This window comes from Stegodyphus dumicola, chromosome X1 (genome assembly GCF_044657685.1).
Source record: "Stegodyphus dumicola isolate Sdum_Otavi_A_Nest chromosome X1, ASM4465768v1".
Classification (NCBI taxonomy): Eukaryota; Metazoa; Arthropoda; class Arachnida; order Araneae; family Eresidae; genus Stegodyphus; species Stegodyphus dumicola.
Window position 1 is genome coordinate 242,407,942 of NC_140780.1, and position 17,870 is coordinate 242,425,811.

At 32.6% G+C, this 17,870-nt stretch overlaps 1 protein-coding gene across 4 annotated transcripts in view; it reads left to right on the plus strand.

Annotated features, from left to right (window-relative positions):
* LOC118184295 (uncharacterized) overlaps positions 1-17,870 on the plus strand; it is a 259,876-nt gene that overhangs the window by 218,858 nt on the left and 23,148 nt on the right. For 3 of the 4 annotated variants that reach the window (XM_085807301.1, XM_085807303.1, XM_085807302.1), the window contains one exon: positions 17,532-17,617. In XM_085807301.1, coding sequence (XP_085663427.1) covers positions 17,532-17,617 — 86 coding nt within the window. Of the gene's footprint in view, positions 1-5,196; positions 5,592-17,531; positions 17,618-17,870 lie in introns of those variants that run through there. The other variant, XM_085807304.1, reaches the window with a different exon arrangement.

Consider the following 17,870-nt stretch of genomic DNA (forward strand, 5'->3'; position numbering starts at 1 on the left):
CAGTATTTTGCCTTAAAATAACAGGTAACATCTATAAATTGCTTCCTTGAACTTTTCTAAAAGCATTATTTTTAGAATTTATGTTTATTCTAACGGACTGCTTGAAAAAAGGCGTCCAATTTAAGAAACTGCAGAACCGGGTCACCTTTTGCGAAGCCCCATCAACGTAGTAGATGGTAATATGGTGCTAATTACATAACATATTTCATTAAATAATATAATGCTTAAATATTTTTTTAATTTAAAATTATTTAAACAATAGCAATAAATTCATATTTTTGTTTTCACGCTTTCAGTTTATTTTGTATAATATATAATTTGTGTAATATATAACATGCATTTTAAATTAAGGTGTGTATTTTTTTCCAGGAAAAAGGCGAAAAACGTAAGGAATTCTCACTGGTTTTTCTTACAAACCATAGTTAATTATACTACACAGAAACGACCAAAATTATTGCATTTAAATTGCTTATCAGTTTAATAACCAAGATATAAATGAAGTATAGCATTAAAAAATTAAGTTGCTTTGCCGTTGAAAATGCCATTTCTACTACAATGGAAGAGAAATGTGCCATCTCTGAATTAAAAATTCTAAAAACTGAGCTTAAACATGACATTTATTAAAATTTCTAAAATATTAATTAGATAAATTTGAATCAAAGCCCTAACGACTGAATTAAACTAATTAAATTTAATATTTTTTTTAAAAAAAATCGCAAGGGACTCAGTTATTGAGTTATTACATAACATAATCTAATTTGGGTGTTTCTTTTTCTAGAAATAATAAGGCAATGAGGAGAATTTATAATTTATGATTTAAGACCGTGTGGTCTTTTACAGAGAGAAAATGATGTCTTTCTAGTAGGCTTTGATGAAAGCAACGATACAAGTAATTTTAGCTCTGTTTCTACATTAGGCAAAAATTTCCACCATCCTAGACTTTCTAAAGTTTCTAACTTTTCGTTTATCGATAGTTCTGTTTTCAAAGTAGAAAATATATACATGAATTTGTTATCGAAATTATGATGTAGATAAGACAGGTAGGATTTGCTCCCTTCCCCGATCTTCCTCTGAAATTTAGAGGTACAATGCACGTACCTAGTTTCTCTGCTTAAATCAGGTGGCTCTGAATTATACAAATTTGTCAATTAATTCTTAATTTTCAAGTTCTAAAAGACAAATCTTTTTGAAAAGTTACTGATTTTTTTTTTTCTTTTTCTTTTTCTTTTTTTTTTCTTTTTCTTTTTTTTTTTTTTTGTGTGTGTGTGTCTATAAAAGGCGCCCCTTGATGGATCACGTTTATATACAATTATTTTGCTAACATTAACTGAATGATACGGATATTTTAAGGATATTTTTAATAGTGAGAAAATATCTTTAAATATCTTATTATTACGAAATTTTAATAATTTACGAAAATATATTTAAAAATATATAAGTGTATATTTTAACATGATATTAATTAGAAATAATGTTAAACATTCATCAATAATGAACAGACTGACTCGGGGTTTTAAAAGAAGAAGGGTTCAATCCTATCGATAAAATTCTAGCTGTCAACAGAATATGACAGATGGAAAATATTTCCGCCGAATCCGAAAATTAACTCAGAACAAAGTAGCAAGAGACACTTTTCGTTCTTCAGATTTGGTCACATTGTCCCAAAAAGTCTGCAGTTGCTCTTTTCCGCCCGAAATCATTAACGTTAGAATAAAAAATTTACCCGCCATCGTAAATTCATTGCACTTTCTGGAGAATAAGCTTCTGACATGTGAATGGGGCTTTTGTTCCATAAAAATCTCAAATCTCCTTCCAAGGGTTTGTTTCCCAGGGAATAAAAGGAAAAATTAAAATAAGTGTTCGCCATCAAAGGAAATTTCTCCTGAAATTTTGATTCATTTAGATAAAAGAAGTGCCAAAGCTTTCTTAGCGCCGGAATCCTAATTCCGGTGCGCTCCAGCTAGAATTACCATTTATCTTTAAAGTTGAGAAGTACCAGAGCTGGACTGCCTACACTTTTTTCTCAAAAGTTCGTTTAAAAACCATTTACTTTCAAATTTCTATAAATCTTTTGACTAAAAATATCTTATCTTTTAAGATAAGGAGCACCTCTCTGATCACAATACTCACAGGAAATTCCTTGTGAATTTATCTATCTTCCGTTTTTATTTTGACTCATTTTTCTTTCACTTAGATTTATAATTTTCAGAAAGATTTTATGTGTTGTACTTGGATATGACTGAACAAAAGACTACACACGCATTTCGCTTTTGTAGATGCTCTGCTGAAAAGTTTTTATTCAAATAAATTTCATATTCATCGTTAGTTGACGTGAGTTCAAGTTATTGCATTTCCTTCTTCATTTTGCTTTACTTCATTTGAAAATTTGATATGTTTGAAATATTTTTATTGAGATACGCTTCCAAATATGTTCTACAGATGCAGCTTATTAAGCAGATAAGTTTCCCTCGTCTTGTTTGTTTACACTTGCATTCATAAATTCTTACGAAGTGTTCCACTTCTCATCTTACAAACATAATATTCTTTTATAACTCTTATATTTAATTCAGCTCATAGCTGAATTCCTGTATAGTTGTCAGTCACAAGTAGGGCCGATACCAGAACTTGTGCAGCCAGTGCGGCCACACTGGACGCCAGAATTTAGGAATTACAGATTTGGCATTGGGCGGCAAACGGCCTAGCTCCAGCTCTGATTTTTCATAAGCATATTATGAATTCCTTACTTCATTTTGAAATCATGCCTTAAAAACTTCCTGACTTCGTCTGTGCTATAAGTCAAAGAGTTTTGATACATCGACTTCATCAACTGAAGATATTGCTTTCCCATTATCTGAAAATATTCAAAAGGAGTAAAAATTATGAAATAGGGCAAGTGGCGGATTTTAATAAAAAGCAAGAACGTTTGACAATTTCATTTCGGATTGAGAATATATTTCAATCAGTTTTTATCACCTTAAACGACTTGTAATTCTGTAACAATATCTGAATGATGACATTATCCACGATCATTTTAAGGGTCGATTATTGTAATAAAATATTATTCGAAGCACGATAAAATTATTTAAAATGACAGAAGAATCAAGAGACCATCAAAGCTGTACTGTAAGAAACAGCGAAATTTTGTCGCAAAGGATAAAGTAATCGAAGGCTTATGCTTCCAGACTTGCAGTAGAAATGTATTGATCATGCAAAGTACTTGTTAATTCAAAGCTTGTCAACACTTATAAAACCTGCCGAATAAAATGAGAATAAACCAAGGAAGTTAGAATAGGTCTATTCTAATCTCCTTGGAGTAAACATTATGTCTCTGAAATAAATAAATAAATAAAACCTCAGCTTTCTTTCTCAAAAATCTGTGAGAGAAAAAGTAGAATACAATAATATTATTTGCTGACGGGTACTAGTTTAAAAGTTTTGGAACGAAGAATATCCAAAGAAGAATTTCAAAAACTTAAATTAATTCAGATAATGAAATATGCGGAGAAAGCTCTTTAATATAGGGATGTAAGTTATCCATTGAAATAACGCTTTAAATTTCATGGTAACGTAATGGATCAGTACATACAAACTGATATTTTTAAATGAAATTTGAAACCATCAGCATAAAAGCATAATTTCTATAATAATTCTAAATTCTTCAAAAATAAAGACCCTAAGCCTACAGTTATAAATATGTGGCTCTGGTTTCTGATTAATTGTCATAAAATATTCAAACAACTCAGTGTCAACTCGACTAAAATTTCAAAACTAAAGCTTTTTTTAAGCCGCTCAGGTGGGAAAGTGGCTGGTGATTTTAACTGCCATTGAAGGACCTGGGTTCGAATCTCGGAGAAGGAATGGTTGTAAATTGTCTAGGCTACGGTGGGCTACCTATTAGGTATCTACATAGTAGAATGGCCAACGCCTATAATGGCTTGTTCCCGCCATAGGAAAAAAAAAAAAAAAAGGTTTCTTTAAAGCGGCAAAATAAATTAGTAATACGTGATAACTGGAGAAAAATTAGGCTGCAAATAATGAGGAGTTATTTTAATCTAGGCCAAAAAGATGAAATTATGTTCCTAACGAGTTATTTGAAACATTTAATGTCATAAATTTTTGAATTTTTATTTGACAGAAGTACAGAAGCCTGATCCCTTTTGTGACTTGATTTTCCTTCTCGAAAGCAGAGGCGTAGCTAGGGTTTTCAGCACCCGGGGACAACTAAAGATTTTACGCCCCTTTCTGCGTGCCAAGAATAGGAAACATTTCATTCTAAAATTTCGTAACCTAAATTTGGCGCCCCCCGAACGCCCCGGGGAGAGATGTCGCCCTCTTGCCCCACCCTAATCATATTTGGCGCAAGCTTTGCGCAGGCTGCTTCAAGACTGATTAGGTCAGGGGTTCTCAAACTCTTCAAATTTTGTGCCACATAAATATGAAACAAAAATATATGTACCACCATAAAAGCATTTCGCCATTAAAAATCAATGCATCGTAAATGGAATATATATAATCAAAGAATAAAAAACCTTTAAATTTATAATATTTACTTATATTCATAACTGAAACTTTTACATTACAATAAAATATAAATAAGTAAACTACGAGTATACTGAAGAGCCGCTACAAATCTTGGAAATCGTAGCGTCGGGAAATTGTTCGAAGCTCTTGGAAAAGTCATTTCAACATTAAAGCTAGAGCCGTAAAAGTCAAAAACTTGAAATATATATACATTCCTGAATAATGAAGATTAAAAAAAAATGTTAAAAGGGGCGCAATTTTACATTCATTTTGAACAGTCATTTAATTTTTTTCTGTAAAAATTGTACCGCTAAAAATATTGTAATGTACCACCAGTAGTACATATACCACAGTTTGAAAATCCATAGGTCCATGATCTTATTTATAGTTTTATTAATCTAGCTAAACATCTATATGCAATTTTTTATGATACAGAGGAAAGAAAAATTGTAGTAAATTTCATAAATTCCTTCAATTCGCAGTTTATGAGTGAAAAATTGATTTCCGGCTTTCTATATACTGGTTTATGAAACGTCTGTTTTCTACATTATTATAAAGTATTCATTTCTGTACTTATTAATAGATGGCGCCACGAAACGATATGAAATGCTACCAGTGCGCCTAAATCTAAGAGAATTTTGCATACTGCTGATACTAGTTATGACAGATGTTCATTAATAGAATGGAAGAAGTTAGTTTTTGAGACGTACGTGCATTTTACAACAGTGTGTGTTAACGTAAAGGCATTTACATTCTACTTTCTATTTTTGTAAGGACCTTGTATCATCATGGTTCTCATCTCGTTTCCTTCTCTGAAAAGGAGACTATATTTAGAATCTATTTTACAAATTAACACGGATAAAATTACGGATGACGCTTGGTCATCCATGAATGTTTGGCACAATAGTGTTATTGTGCATGAAGAAAATTTCTTAAACACTTTCTATCAATGCAAACATATAATTTACATGACAAAAAAATTCTTGTAGTGCTATGGCATGCACATTTTTAAGTTTAGTTCACATACTGTTGCAGTGGAGGCAATGTCAGCCAAGGATTGCAGTTAAAAAGTAAGAAGTGTATGCAATGCTTCTTTACTGTAGAGGTTCTTATAAATAGTGTGCATTTTTTTTTTTTTTTTTTGAGGTTATTATCTTGTGTCTTTTAAAGTACAGGTTTCATTGTATTATAGTGCTGCCGCAAAAGATTACACAAAAAGACAGGTTGGTTGATATAAAAAGTTATGTTTGTCGTGTGAAACATAGAGTGTTTTAATTCTGATTCGTTTTTGAATATCTATATACCTGTCATCTAGCTCAGTTTTAAAATATGCTAGTTTTTTTATTTGTTTTCTACTGTACATAGATGAGTAGATAAATCTTAAATTTTAAAAATATGTTAATGATAAGAGATGGCTGACCCACTATATTTGCTTATAGTTTTAAACATTTGCCAAAACATGAAATTCAGAGATACTAGACATTGTGAAAATGCAGGAATGATAAAAAAAATAAATACAACTTTAAAAAAATAATAAAATGCCATGCCTAATAATGCAAAGCAACTGGTAAGGGAAAAAATATATCCAAATAGATTTTTAATGATAATCCAACAACTAATAACAAATTACAAATTATGAATCTGCACTGTAGGAAAATGTGCAGTTATAATATATAAAAATGCATTGACATTCTGCTGTTAAATAGCAAATAAATTTTACTTATGTGTTGTGAATCAAGCTATGCTACTGTGTGCCTAATTCTCAGATTCCCCAACTTTTTCTCTCATTGACTTCTTTTAAAAGAATAGTTTTCTTCATCGACTCTGTTTAATTTTTCTGCATAATATACAGCATGCAACATAATCATAATACAAATAATTGCAAGTAAATAACTTATAGACAACAATTAGACTAAGAATATGAGCAAAAGTTTTGAAAAAGGGTATTAGATATATTACCAAAAAAATACCATTTGAAAAAATGGTATTAGATTATTATGTTTTGTATTATTATCATTTTTAATTTTACAAATATAAATAAGTTTTCAGAAACAAAATTACATATTCTAATTGGCGAAAGTTCCATTTTAATTAGTGTGATAAATGTGCCTCATGTATTGATGCAATCTATTTAATATTTGGCATAAAATTTCTTAATTTAATTCTTAAATTACCTTGTTCAAAAATATTGAGACTGTTTTTTCTTTACTGTCCTAAATTATTGACTTGATTTATCCATGGGATAAGAAGAGGAAATTTCAATAATGTTGTTCAGTAACAACTTTAATTTGGGAATATTTCTGTTGGATGATTTCTAAATTCCGTAACTTAGTATACACACGTGTTTTGAATAAGAAACTTGAAAATCATCTTTCATTGTAATCAACCCTCGTTGTATTATAATATCAAGATCAAATATATCGCATTTCTGTGAGCCATTCGGGCATATTCAAATTTTCAATATCATGGCAGTGAACATTAAAATCTTCTTTTAAATTTTGCAAGCAACTCGTACATAACATAATATCTTCTAAAAAAGTTTTGCTTTCTTTACATTTTTTTGGTTGTGTTTTTATTTTTTTATATTGCACATTTTTCGTAAAATATATGTAGGTAAAAGTATAGTTTAGGGTACCCCTTGGCGAAACTTCGCGATTTTGGGTGGTACATGGATACCGATTTTGTGCAATTCTTTGACTCATTTTGGCTTGCGAAGCCAAAATAACAAGACGAACAATTGCACAAACTCGGTATCCATGTACACATCCACTTATTTTCACTTAAAAAAAAAATCTCCGAATTGCACAAAAATGGCATTGCGCACTCCTTCGACTTTATCCATGTACACGTCGACCTAATTTTACTTAAAAAAAAAATATCAGAATTACACAAACTTGCATTGCGCACTCCCTTTACTTTGTCCATGTACACATCGATATATTTTCGCTTAAAAAGTCAAAGGAGCACCAAATTCTACAATATAGGCAAACAAAAAATACATAATCTCAATAAAATACATTTTAAACCAAACTATAAAATAACATAAAAAAAGGAAAAACATGTTATACATTTAAGCACTACCAAAAGCAAGTATTCACTTACCATGATTTTCGAGTTCGCTTCGTACACCCAGAGCCACGTAAAAATCAAAATATCAATCATACTCAAATGACTTTTTTCAAACCAGGTACTCTTTCTGATCGAACGCTTCACATAGTGACCATCTGAACCTTTCTTCCTACAAACCCATTTAAATCCATCTAAACGGTTTTTACGTTCGACTAGACGCATATCCTTTCTACATACAGGACACTTATAATGGCTGCTAAGTAAACCTGGTTGATCTTTACATTATGGTAACTTGGCGATTTTTTGGCGAAAATTTGGCGACCAACTCTTCTACAGCAACCCTCTATTTTTTTTTCCCCGCCGCCATTTTGTCTTCACGAAGTAAAGACATGTTTCTTTTCTTTTTATCTCCTGAACACTTCTTCCAACAATCTACTAGCCGAATTACACTTATGCTAGAAATTTTATCAAACAAAACTGCTTAATCATGACAAATATTCACTGCAAAATTAGGAAAAACTGCACAATACCATCCTCCTTACGCATTTTTAAAATAACACATACACGTAAACCATGTACACGCCGACTTATTTTTACTTAAAAAAACATCCCAGAATTGCACAAAAATTGCATTGCGCACACTCTTCACTATATCCATGTACACTGCTTTTTTCTCATAAATTAGAAAAATTTCACGAAAATACATGACAATTTTCTCAATCTTTAAACCCGGTAAAAAGAACATATATGAAATTACCTGATCGCGAAAAAGTATTTACCCTTTACAAATATGAATATTTCCACATATAAAATAAATAAAATATCCAAAAACTTTTACCTCTAAATCATCTATTACATTATACACGTCACCAACGAATTCATACCGCAAGCATTACAAATACTTAGTATCAAATATTTAAATTATTTCCATGCACGTTTATTTCAACTTAAACGTATACCAAATTCCTACAAGCATAAAATTCACAAAATAACTATCATTTCATTAAAATATCACTGAACCATGTACACGTCGACTTATTTTTACTTAAAAAAAATCCCAGAATTGCACAAAAATGGCATTGCGCACACTCTTCACTATATCCATGTACACTGCTTTTTTCTCATAAATTAAAAAAATTTCACGAAAATACATGACAATTTTCTCAATCTTTAAACCTGGTAAAAAGAACATATATGAAATTACATGATCACGAAAAAGTATTTACCCTTTACAAATATCAACATTTCCACATATAAAATAAATAGAATATCCAAAAACTTTTACCTCTAAATCATCTATTACATTATACACCTCACCAACGAATTCATACCGCAAGCATTACAAATACTTAATATCAAATATTTAAATTATTTCCATGCACGTTTATTTCAACTTAAACGTATACCAAATCCCTACAAACATAAAATTCTCAAAATAACTATCATTTCATTAAAATATAATTAAATTCAAAAACACTACTTAAAATATAAATGAGCACATACATTAAATTAATAAAAATTACCTTACAATCCTAATTACTTTAAACTAAATCATTGCTAATAACAATTTTCCCAATAATACCAAATTCCTTTCCACCTTACATTTACAACAATGCATAAAAATAATTAAAAATACTAACTTACCTAATCTTCTTCAGAATCTTGATTACGTGGCGGATACACTTTTCTTCCTTCTGTTTCAGAATCTTTAAAATCATACTTATCTTTCAAAGCAAGATACCAGGTAAAATAAATAACATAATAAAACATCTTTATTTCTCTCTTGCACAACCTTAAAAAACATTTCTTACTATCCTTTTCAATACCACTAAATACCCATTTCGAATTCACTTTACTTACGGCCATGGGATCCAAAAATTCACAAACACTGTTTCACACAACACAGAATAAAGCCAAATACAAAATTCCCAGATTTTTCCCGATTAAAGAACAGTAATTCGTCCATTAATATCACATGACATATCCCATGATCTCTCATTTCCCTCACACAAAATAATGCGTAATCAGAACTGAATACTACTCACATTCTTAACAAAGTCTAACTAACCTAATCTTCTTCCGAATCTTCCTTACATGGTGGATACACTTTTATTATGGATTCAATAAAATTACTGAACGATTTTTTTTCCGAATTTTTCCTCCAAACTTCCTCCGCTAAATAAAAAGCAAAATTCTCCTTGTCGCAATGCCTAGGAATGGCGCTTTTTATACCACTCCAGGTGCCCTCTATTGTGTTGGTATGCGCACCACTTTCCGGATCTTTAAAATAATACTTGTGATTTACAGCAAGATGCTTAAACCCTTCATCTTCCAAACATTCATATGATTTCCAACAATCTGAAATAATTATAGTACCCGGTAAAATATATTGTTTTATAAAACTCAATAAACAATCTTTACTTCTATCTCGCACAACCTTAAAAAAACATTTATTACTACCCCTTTCAATCCCACCAAACACCCATTTTCTTTCCACTCTCCTACCTCTCTCATACTTCCGCTTCCCAAACTTACTCTCATCAATTTCCACAATCACATTCATACCACCAAGCATACCCATATCATTTTCGCAAAATTCCACGCACACTTCCCTACAAAAAGAATTCCAATCAGCTGCAGTCCTACTACTAATTTCTAAATCCGAAATCCAATAGTCAACTGGCAATCTATTCACCCAATAATAAGAAATCAATAAAATCTCACCCATACTCAAACGACTTTCAGCAAACCACGTACCCTTCCTTATACTCCGTTTCACAAAATGTCCATTTTCACCAGATTTCTTGCACCGCCATTCAAACTTATCAGTAATATCCTTCCTTTCACACAATCTCATTTCATTCCCACATTTTGGACATTCATACTTATCTGCAATTAAACCTACACTCATGCACCATTCAACCAATTCTTTTGAATTATCACACAAACGTATTAAAAATTTCGAATTCACTTTAGACAGCGCCATACAATCCCAAAATTATTCAACCCTACTTCACACAACACACAATGAAGCTTAATACAAAATAATATACATCCACAGATACTTGTCCAAATTCCCCCCCCTTTTCCGATTAAAGAACCGTAATTCGTCCATTAATATCACGACATATCCCATGATCTCTCATTTCCCCCACACAAAATAATGCGTAATTGGAACTGAGTACTGCTCACATTATTACCAAAGTCCCAGGTAGTAACCTTTATCGCCTCCAAAATGTCGCCAAACTACCAGTTACCATATTGTAAAGATCAACCGTAAACCTTCATTTACACACCAGTCAATTAAAGCTCTTTTCCCCTTCCGCTCCAAATCGTACAGAAACTTCAAATTAATCTTACTACATTCGGCCATTCTACCGTCTAAAGAATCAAGCCAACACACACCACAAAACATCCCATGATTCAAAATTTCCCAGAATCATGCACCGGATTACGTCACAATAGGGTTTCCATAACATTAAACTACTCAGGCTACCATAAATGAAAGAACAACTGGGCAATAAATCAAACAACAACTTTGCCATAATACAAGGAGTACCTTAAAGTCTACTGTACCCGATATGTATTTTAAAAATATACTAAATAGGAACTACTCCTATATGCGCCCTCAGCTCGTCAAACGTTTTTGGCAAGAAACTCTAGGCCTCCATACTACTACCTAAATTTGTTGTCTACATTTCGAATTTTAAACCTAAAATGTCTCCATTGAAGACACAATTTAAGCTAAAAATCCGAAACAAAAACAAAAAATTTAGATAGCAAAAACGTAAAGTTTCTAACCAAAATATTCGACAAGAATCTACGTACACAGCGATACGTTTTAACTTAAAAAAGCATCTACGAATTGCACATTCTAGGCAGCGAAGGAATCTACGAACTACGCACACCTCGCTTCAATCAATTAACATAAGAACAATAAATTTTGAAAAATACCATGTACACAGCATTCTGTTTAAACAATTTACAAAACAACAATAACAACAGAAATTCATACTAAAAAAAGCTATGAACATAACATTCTACAAAATAAAAACAGTAAAATAAAATGCAACAACGTCTCTGAACAAAAATGCCATGGTTTTGCTATATCATATGTTTTTCTGCGATTCAAAATTTCAAAAGTAACAATAAAAACTTCCTCCAAAGTTAACTTACTACACGAAAACCGCAATTCAAATCTTAAACTCCGCTGACAGCCACATACTTTCGCAGCAACCATTTGACTGCAAATCCACACAAGTCTATCAGAAACACCATTCTTCATCTGACTTTTCATATCAGCTCCGCATTTCGGACATGCCAAACTTCGTTTTAAAAGTCTCGCCTCCCACAGAAATTCCAAAAATGCACTTCTATCCGTATAAACACACCCGTGAACAAAAGACTCGTTAACAACTCCAACATCGTACCTTTTAATACTAAATTTATTTTTCACAGAATTTAAGATACGCGACTGAAATCCTGCCACCATGTCTCTAAGTTTCAGCGTCAAAAGGGTTGCCATACAAACAGCATTGTCCACCAAACCATCTCACAGCATGGAATCGCGCCAAAAACCAGCGCAGAACACATATCGCCACATTTGGTGATCTTAGGGCGAATGTAAGAGTAGAGCCATTTTTTTTATTAAAATTTAGTAGGAATATTAAACACGCTCACGCGATGATATATTTAAATGATTTGATTTATGAAATAGATGTATAACCTTTTAAAACAAAAAAATATTTTAATCTTAAAATTCCTGTTAACAAATAATTTACAAATAACCTTTTAGCAAATTTCCATTTTGCAAAAGATAATGCGTGAAGTTATGTTTACGTTTCTTCACATATCTGCAGTTTTGGAAAGGCCATTTCTTTCTGCGTTTAAAATATTCATTAACTCTTCCCATTTCTTTTTTTCTGTGCTCTTTACTAAATATGCTATCAACACCGCTTAGCAGTTGCGGATTTTTCTAAAAATTTCACCATTTATTCGAGCGTCGTGGCGTGCAATGAACTGGAAGTTGATCTGTCAGCACTATCCTTATCTTCAGGGCAGATGTTTGTATTTTATTCGGCATATAATTCCTTACTAAATGTAGTATTTCATCTTGATGTACTCCATCTTTGATATGATTTAAATCAAATTCCTCGTCATTATAAATATCACGAATACACATCAAATAGTTTTCTGGTGGCATTTTTCTAATTTCGACTATGCGTAATGTATGCTTTACGCATGCGCACGTTGAAAGAAATGTTTAATAAAGTAAACAAATAGATATTAAGCTTTTTTTTTTTGTAAATTTTGATACCCTTTAGATCATAATTGCTGTTTATTTCATAAATTACGGTTTCATATTTTTAATTTTATAATTTCTGCATGCCATCTTGCCAGATTTAATCTCATGATCTGTAATCCGGAAAAACCGATAATCCAGAATCGCTGAAGTCCCGACGAGTCTTGATTAAAGACTTTTGACTGTATTTATAATATATATATTATTTATAATATATTTACTAAAGAAAGCTTGATTATATTATCTCCTAATATTAATTTTAGTAGAAGTATCTGAAAAGAGAGAACCCAGAGGTAATTAATTAAATTCCGAAATTTTTTTATTTATAATTTATATATTAATATATGTAATATAATATATATATAAGCTTAATGTATATATTATTAAACATTTCTTTCAATGTAAGGTGTTTAAGTTGCATCATTTATTGTGCTAATACTTTCTTTTTAATTCTATAAACAGACATAATTTCTTGTTCGGTTACAAAGTTCCACTGTTCAAGTCCTGTAATTGCTGTGTCGAGAATACCCACTAACTTGTCAATCGAAATTTTTCGTTTTGAATAACCTCTCTATCACTTTCTTCATTATTGGTAGCAGTATTGTTGCGTTTTTCTTTTCTCCTGACACCAGTTGTTACGTTATTTTCTTCCTTCACGTTCGTACGGGATTTTTGTGTATTTGGAGTGAATAACGACGACACTTGATGTAGTATCGAAACACTTAATTTGCCAGTATTGTCAGGACAGCTCCAAAACACGTTTTACAGTCGTCGATAAACTACTATAAACACGTTGACACAATCAGCGACACAGCCTTCAGGTTATCAGGCTATCACGGTGGAGACAGCTTCACTGCAAAGTACCAGAGTACAGCTCCCGACTCTGCTCGGTCGTTCTCGGATCTCCACGTACTCTCGAGACTGTCCATGCTACAACTCGTAATGCACTCAACGACACACAGAGCACAGCTCCTAACTCTTCGGTTCAGTTTCGGAGCTCAACATGCTCTCTCGGCGATGCACTAACTGCGATACTTAAAGACACTCTTTCGATGCACTCGACGATCCACTCGGCACTCGCTGCCCGGCTGTCAACTTGATCGACTCCACAGGGATTGACTCACTAGACAAGACACCAACTCGATACTAACTTGCACTCCAGACGAGGCACTCTGACTCGCCCTCTCGATGAAGCACACTGACTGACTTTGGACCAGCAGGGTTTATATAGCTTTTGGCTTGTGTTCGAGAACATTCTGGACTAAACCAGTAAGAATTTGTTCCAGAAGGTTCTCCATCCACCCATGGCATATCGCCAAATTTGTCGCCAAACAGCCGATTTATCACCAAATGTGGCAACCCTGCCTTTCTCGTTATTTTATGGGAACCCTAAAACTGCTTTGCGGGGAAGCTATTTTACTGTGCCTGGACATTTCATAACAGTATTTTCTGGATCTAGAACCATACTACAGATTTCGCCATTTGTTAATTGATTGATGATTAGGGCATTGTCATCACAATGAAAAACTTCTGTTATATCATCTTCATTTATTACCGCTTCTTCACATTTCTTTACAAAATCCATTAATTGGAAATTTTCACCTTTAGTGTGCGATTTCCGAAAACCTATAAATTTGCAGCTAGCATCTTCATCGTCCTCACCATCAAATATGGTAGCTGGCCATATAAATTATTCCAAGCATTTTTTAACGTATCTGGAGACACACCCTCCTGTGATCTGGGGATGCTCCATACAGCAGATTTTCTGCTAAAATATTTCAAAAATTCTTGAATAGTCTTGCCATTTTTCAAGAAATTTAACATGTATTTTAGAAATGCTGCTTTATATTTGCATTTCAGCACACACACTATTCTGATATCCATAGGCTGAATGACAGATGTACAATTTGGAGGGAAGAATAATACGGATACGTTATCTTTCACTAAAACTTTTACGTGAAGTATGAGTCGAACAGTTGTCTACAATCAAGTCTACTTTTGAGTCATCAGATAAACCAACCGAATTCAAATGTTGCCAAGCCTGGGGTATAAAATGATTTTCAAACCAATCATTCATTAATGCTTGTGTCATTCATGCTCTTTTATTTCATGATATATAATGGGGAAAATCATTATTCCTCTAAATGCTCAAGGTCTTGCATGTTTTCTGATTACGAAAAGTTTTCACTTGTGCGTTCCTGAAGCATTTGCATACGCTAAAATTGTTAGTTTTTGGAATCTTTGACACCATTTGGAGCCTTTTCTGTAGAGGTTGCCAAGATATTTCGTGGTACATATTGCCAGAAAAGACCAGTTTCATCAGTGTTATGAATTTGTTCTGGAGATAATTGTTCAGTAGTAATGAGTTCAATTAATTCATCTGCAAATTATTCAGCAGCTTCAGTATCAGCTGAAGCTTTTTCACCTGAAATTCTTAATTGTCTTATACCATGGCGATTTTTAAATTTGGTTAACCAACCTGTCCAATATGTGCAGTCAGTGTTTAAGTTCATTTCTTCATGAAATATTTTGGCTTGAGCCATTAGCATTGGACCCATCAATGGCACACCCTCGCTGCTACGCTGTCTGACCCATTCAATCATCACATTGTCATGATCATCACTTTTAGCATAACGAACACTTTTTCTGCTATTCATTGCGAGTGGGGTGTCTGAATCCACAAAAAATTCAAAAGGTCTCTTTTTTTCTTATGTCGTATACAGTTGACTTTCTAATGCCATACTCCTCGCATAATTTTGAGACGGATATGCCTTTATCCATTTTTTGCAGCAATTTCACTTTTTGTTTAATGTACATTGAAACATGCTTTCACTTTGTAGATCCTTTGGCAGCTCCAGAATTGGAAACTCTTTTCGACATAATTGAAAGTTCAAGTTTAATTTTTATAAAATTGCTGTAATAATAACAGTCTGCAAAAAGTAATAAGCTGGATCAAATTAGAAGATTAAGGAGCAGCGTAGTCTGCTACATTAACTGAAATCAAATGCCTTAGAATCAATTAAGATAATTTTAGCCTAGCTTAATAGCATCTGTTATACATTATTGGCTGTGTATCACAAGATTGGCAACGAAAGCCAAATTGTTCTGCTAAATTTTGTCTTGCTCCTATTGCATACTGAATTAAGCCTGAATTGTATTAGTTTGAGGCACTGTGGTTAGCACATTGCTCAGCAGCATCACAGGTCCGGGGTTCGAACCCTGGGCTGGGCAAGGTCAACTCAGCCTTTCATCCCTTGATTTTCATCCCTTGGGTCAATAAAATGAGTACCAAGTTCGCTTGGGGACTAAATACTGGGGGTCTTGTGACCCCAAACTGACCACTTGTTCAGTGCATATGCTTACGCACCCCGGGGCCCACAGTCAAGAAAGCAAATTTTGGGGCACTGCAGGCCTTGGACCATTAGGGCTGTTTGCACCACTGAGTTTAGTTTTAGTTTAGTTATTTACTATATCTACATTTTATTTCTTGCATATGCTTAAAACTAATCTGAGTTCTGAATAAATAAACTCCCACATATACTTAAGGCTTTATCTAGGGCAGTCTCTGTAGGTTCTAAATTAATGTTAAAATGTTAGCAGAAAAGTTTCCCTTACTCTTGTTATTCAATTACTAATTAAAAAAAAATTAGACATCACTGCATGAGTTATTACTGAAGCTGTCATGTATTGATAAGCATGTGATGATGAAAACAAAATGTAATAAATAATGACTCGCCAGGTCGCCGTCAGGGATATAAAATGGGTGAATGTCTCGGTTTAAGATGTAATGCCAAGCAGACACTCAGCTACATAGCCAAATTATTAATCTCGCAAATTTATGCTTACATGATTATTTTTTCATAATGAGATATTTTATTTAGTGCGTAAGTGAAATTAAGAATCAGAATTTTTAAGTGAAAATCTTCATATGTTTTATTATGGAAGGGAAAATCAAACGTGCATGCGTAAAGCATTAAAAAAAAAGTTTGTGGCTTTGAGGTCCGGATTTTAAATTATTTTGGACTTTGTACTGTATATGTCCCATGCATTCATTACATTAATAAAAGAAATTTTATTTACTGTGGCGATTTAAAATTTCTACATAATTCAGAGCAGGAAATGGCAGTTCTTGATAATGTTTTTTTTTTTTTTTTGTGTTTTTTGCTGACTTGTTCACACTAGCATTACGGCATTTTCTGTGTACCTATAACTATGATCAGCGGTCATTTTGACCACTTGTTCTGAATAGAAGAAAAGGCTTACTGTTTGCTAATATTATGTAGCCAATTTCATTTTCTCAACTAAAATAAACGTAAGATAACAGAGACATGTGAAGCATTATACTGTCATTTTTAAAGAAATATTTCGAAGTTACTACACATCTGTCACATCATATTCTGTCTTTTTGCATATAATTTTTGTTACGTAGTTATACGGTCAGAGAATGTTTTAGCTCAAACAAAATTGGCTATAGATTAGACAGATTGCAATTAGTACTTCTTATTTGAGTTACTTTTAAAATTTTCTTTAAATAATGAAAATAGCTGTAAACTAATCTATATTTTGTGAATATTGTTAATTTGGTGATTGCATTTGAATAAAACAGTTCTTTTTCTTTCTTTTTCAAACATTTTATTAGAGAGCTGAAAGAATTTGATCCAGATGAGCTCATAGAAAGTGGACTGTCTCAGTCATGGACACAAACACTACCTGAGAGTGGAGCAGGTATTCCATACATGACTTATTTTGCTTTTAAATTCTTATTTTATTATCAACCATTATTGACTGAGTTGGCTGCCTTTTGCATTGCATGTTATGCCTCATTATTGCTGCTCTGCAATTGTATTTTTGATTGTCAATGTAGTTCCATAAGGAAATTTATGGTATGATAAACTGTTTTCTGTTTATAAAAATGTGATTGTGACAAAATGGATAGTTTTTCTTTATTTTTAATTGAAAAAATGGATGTTGATCTATA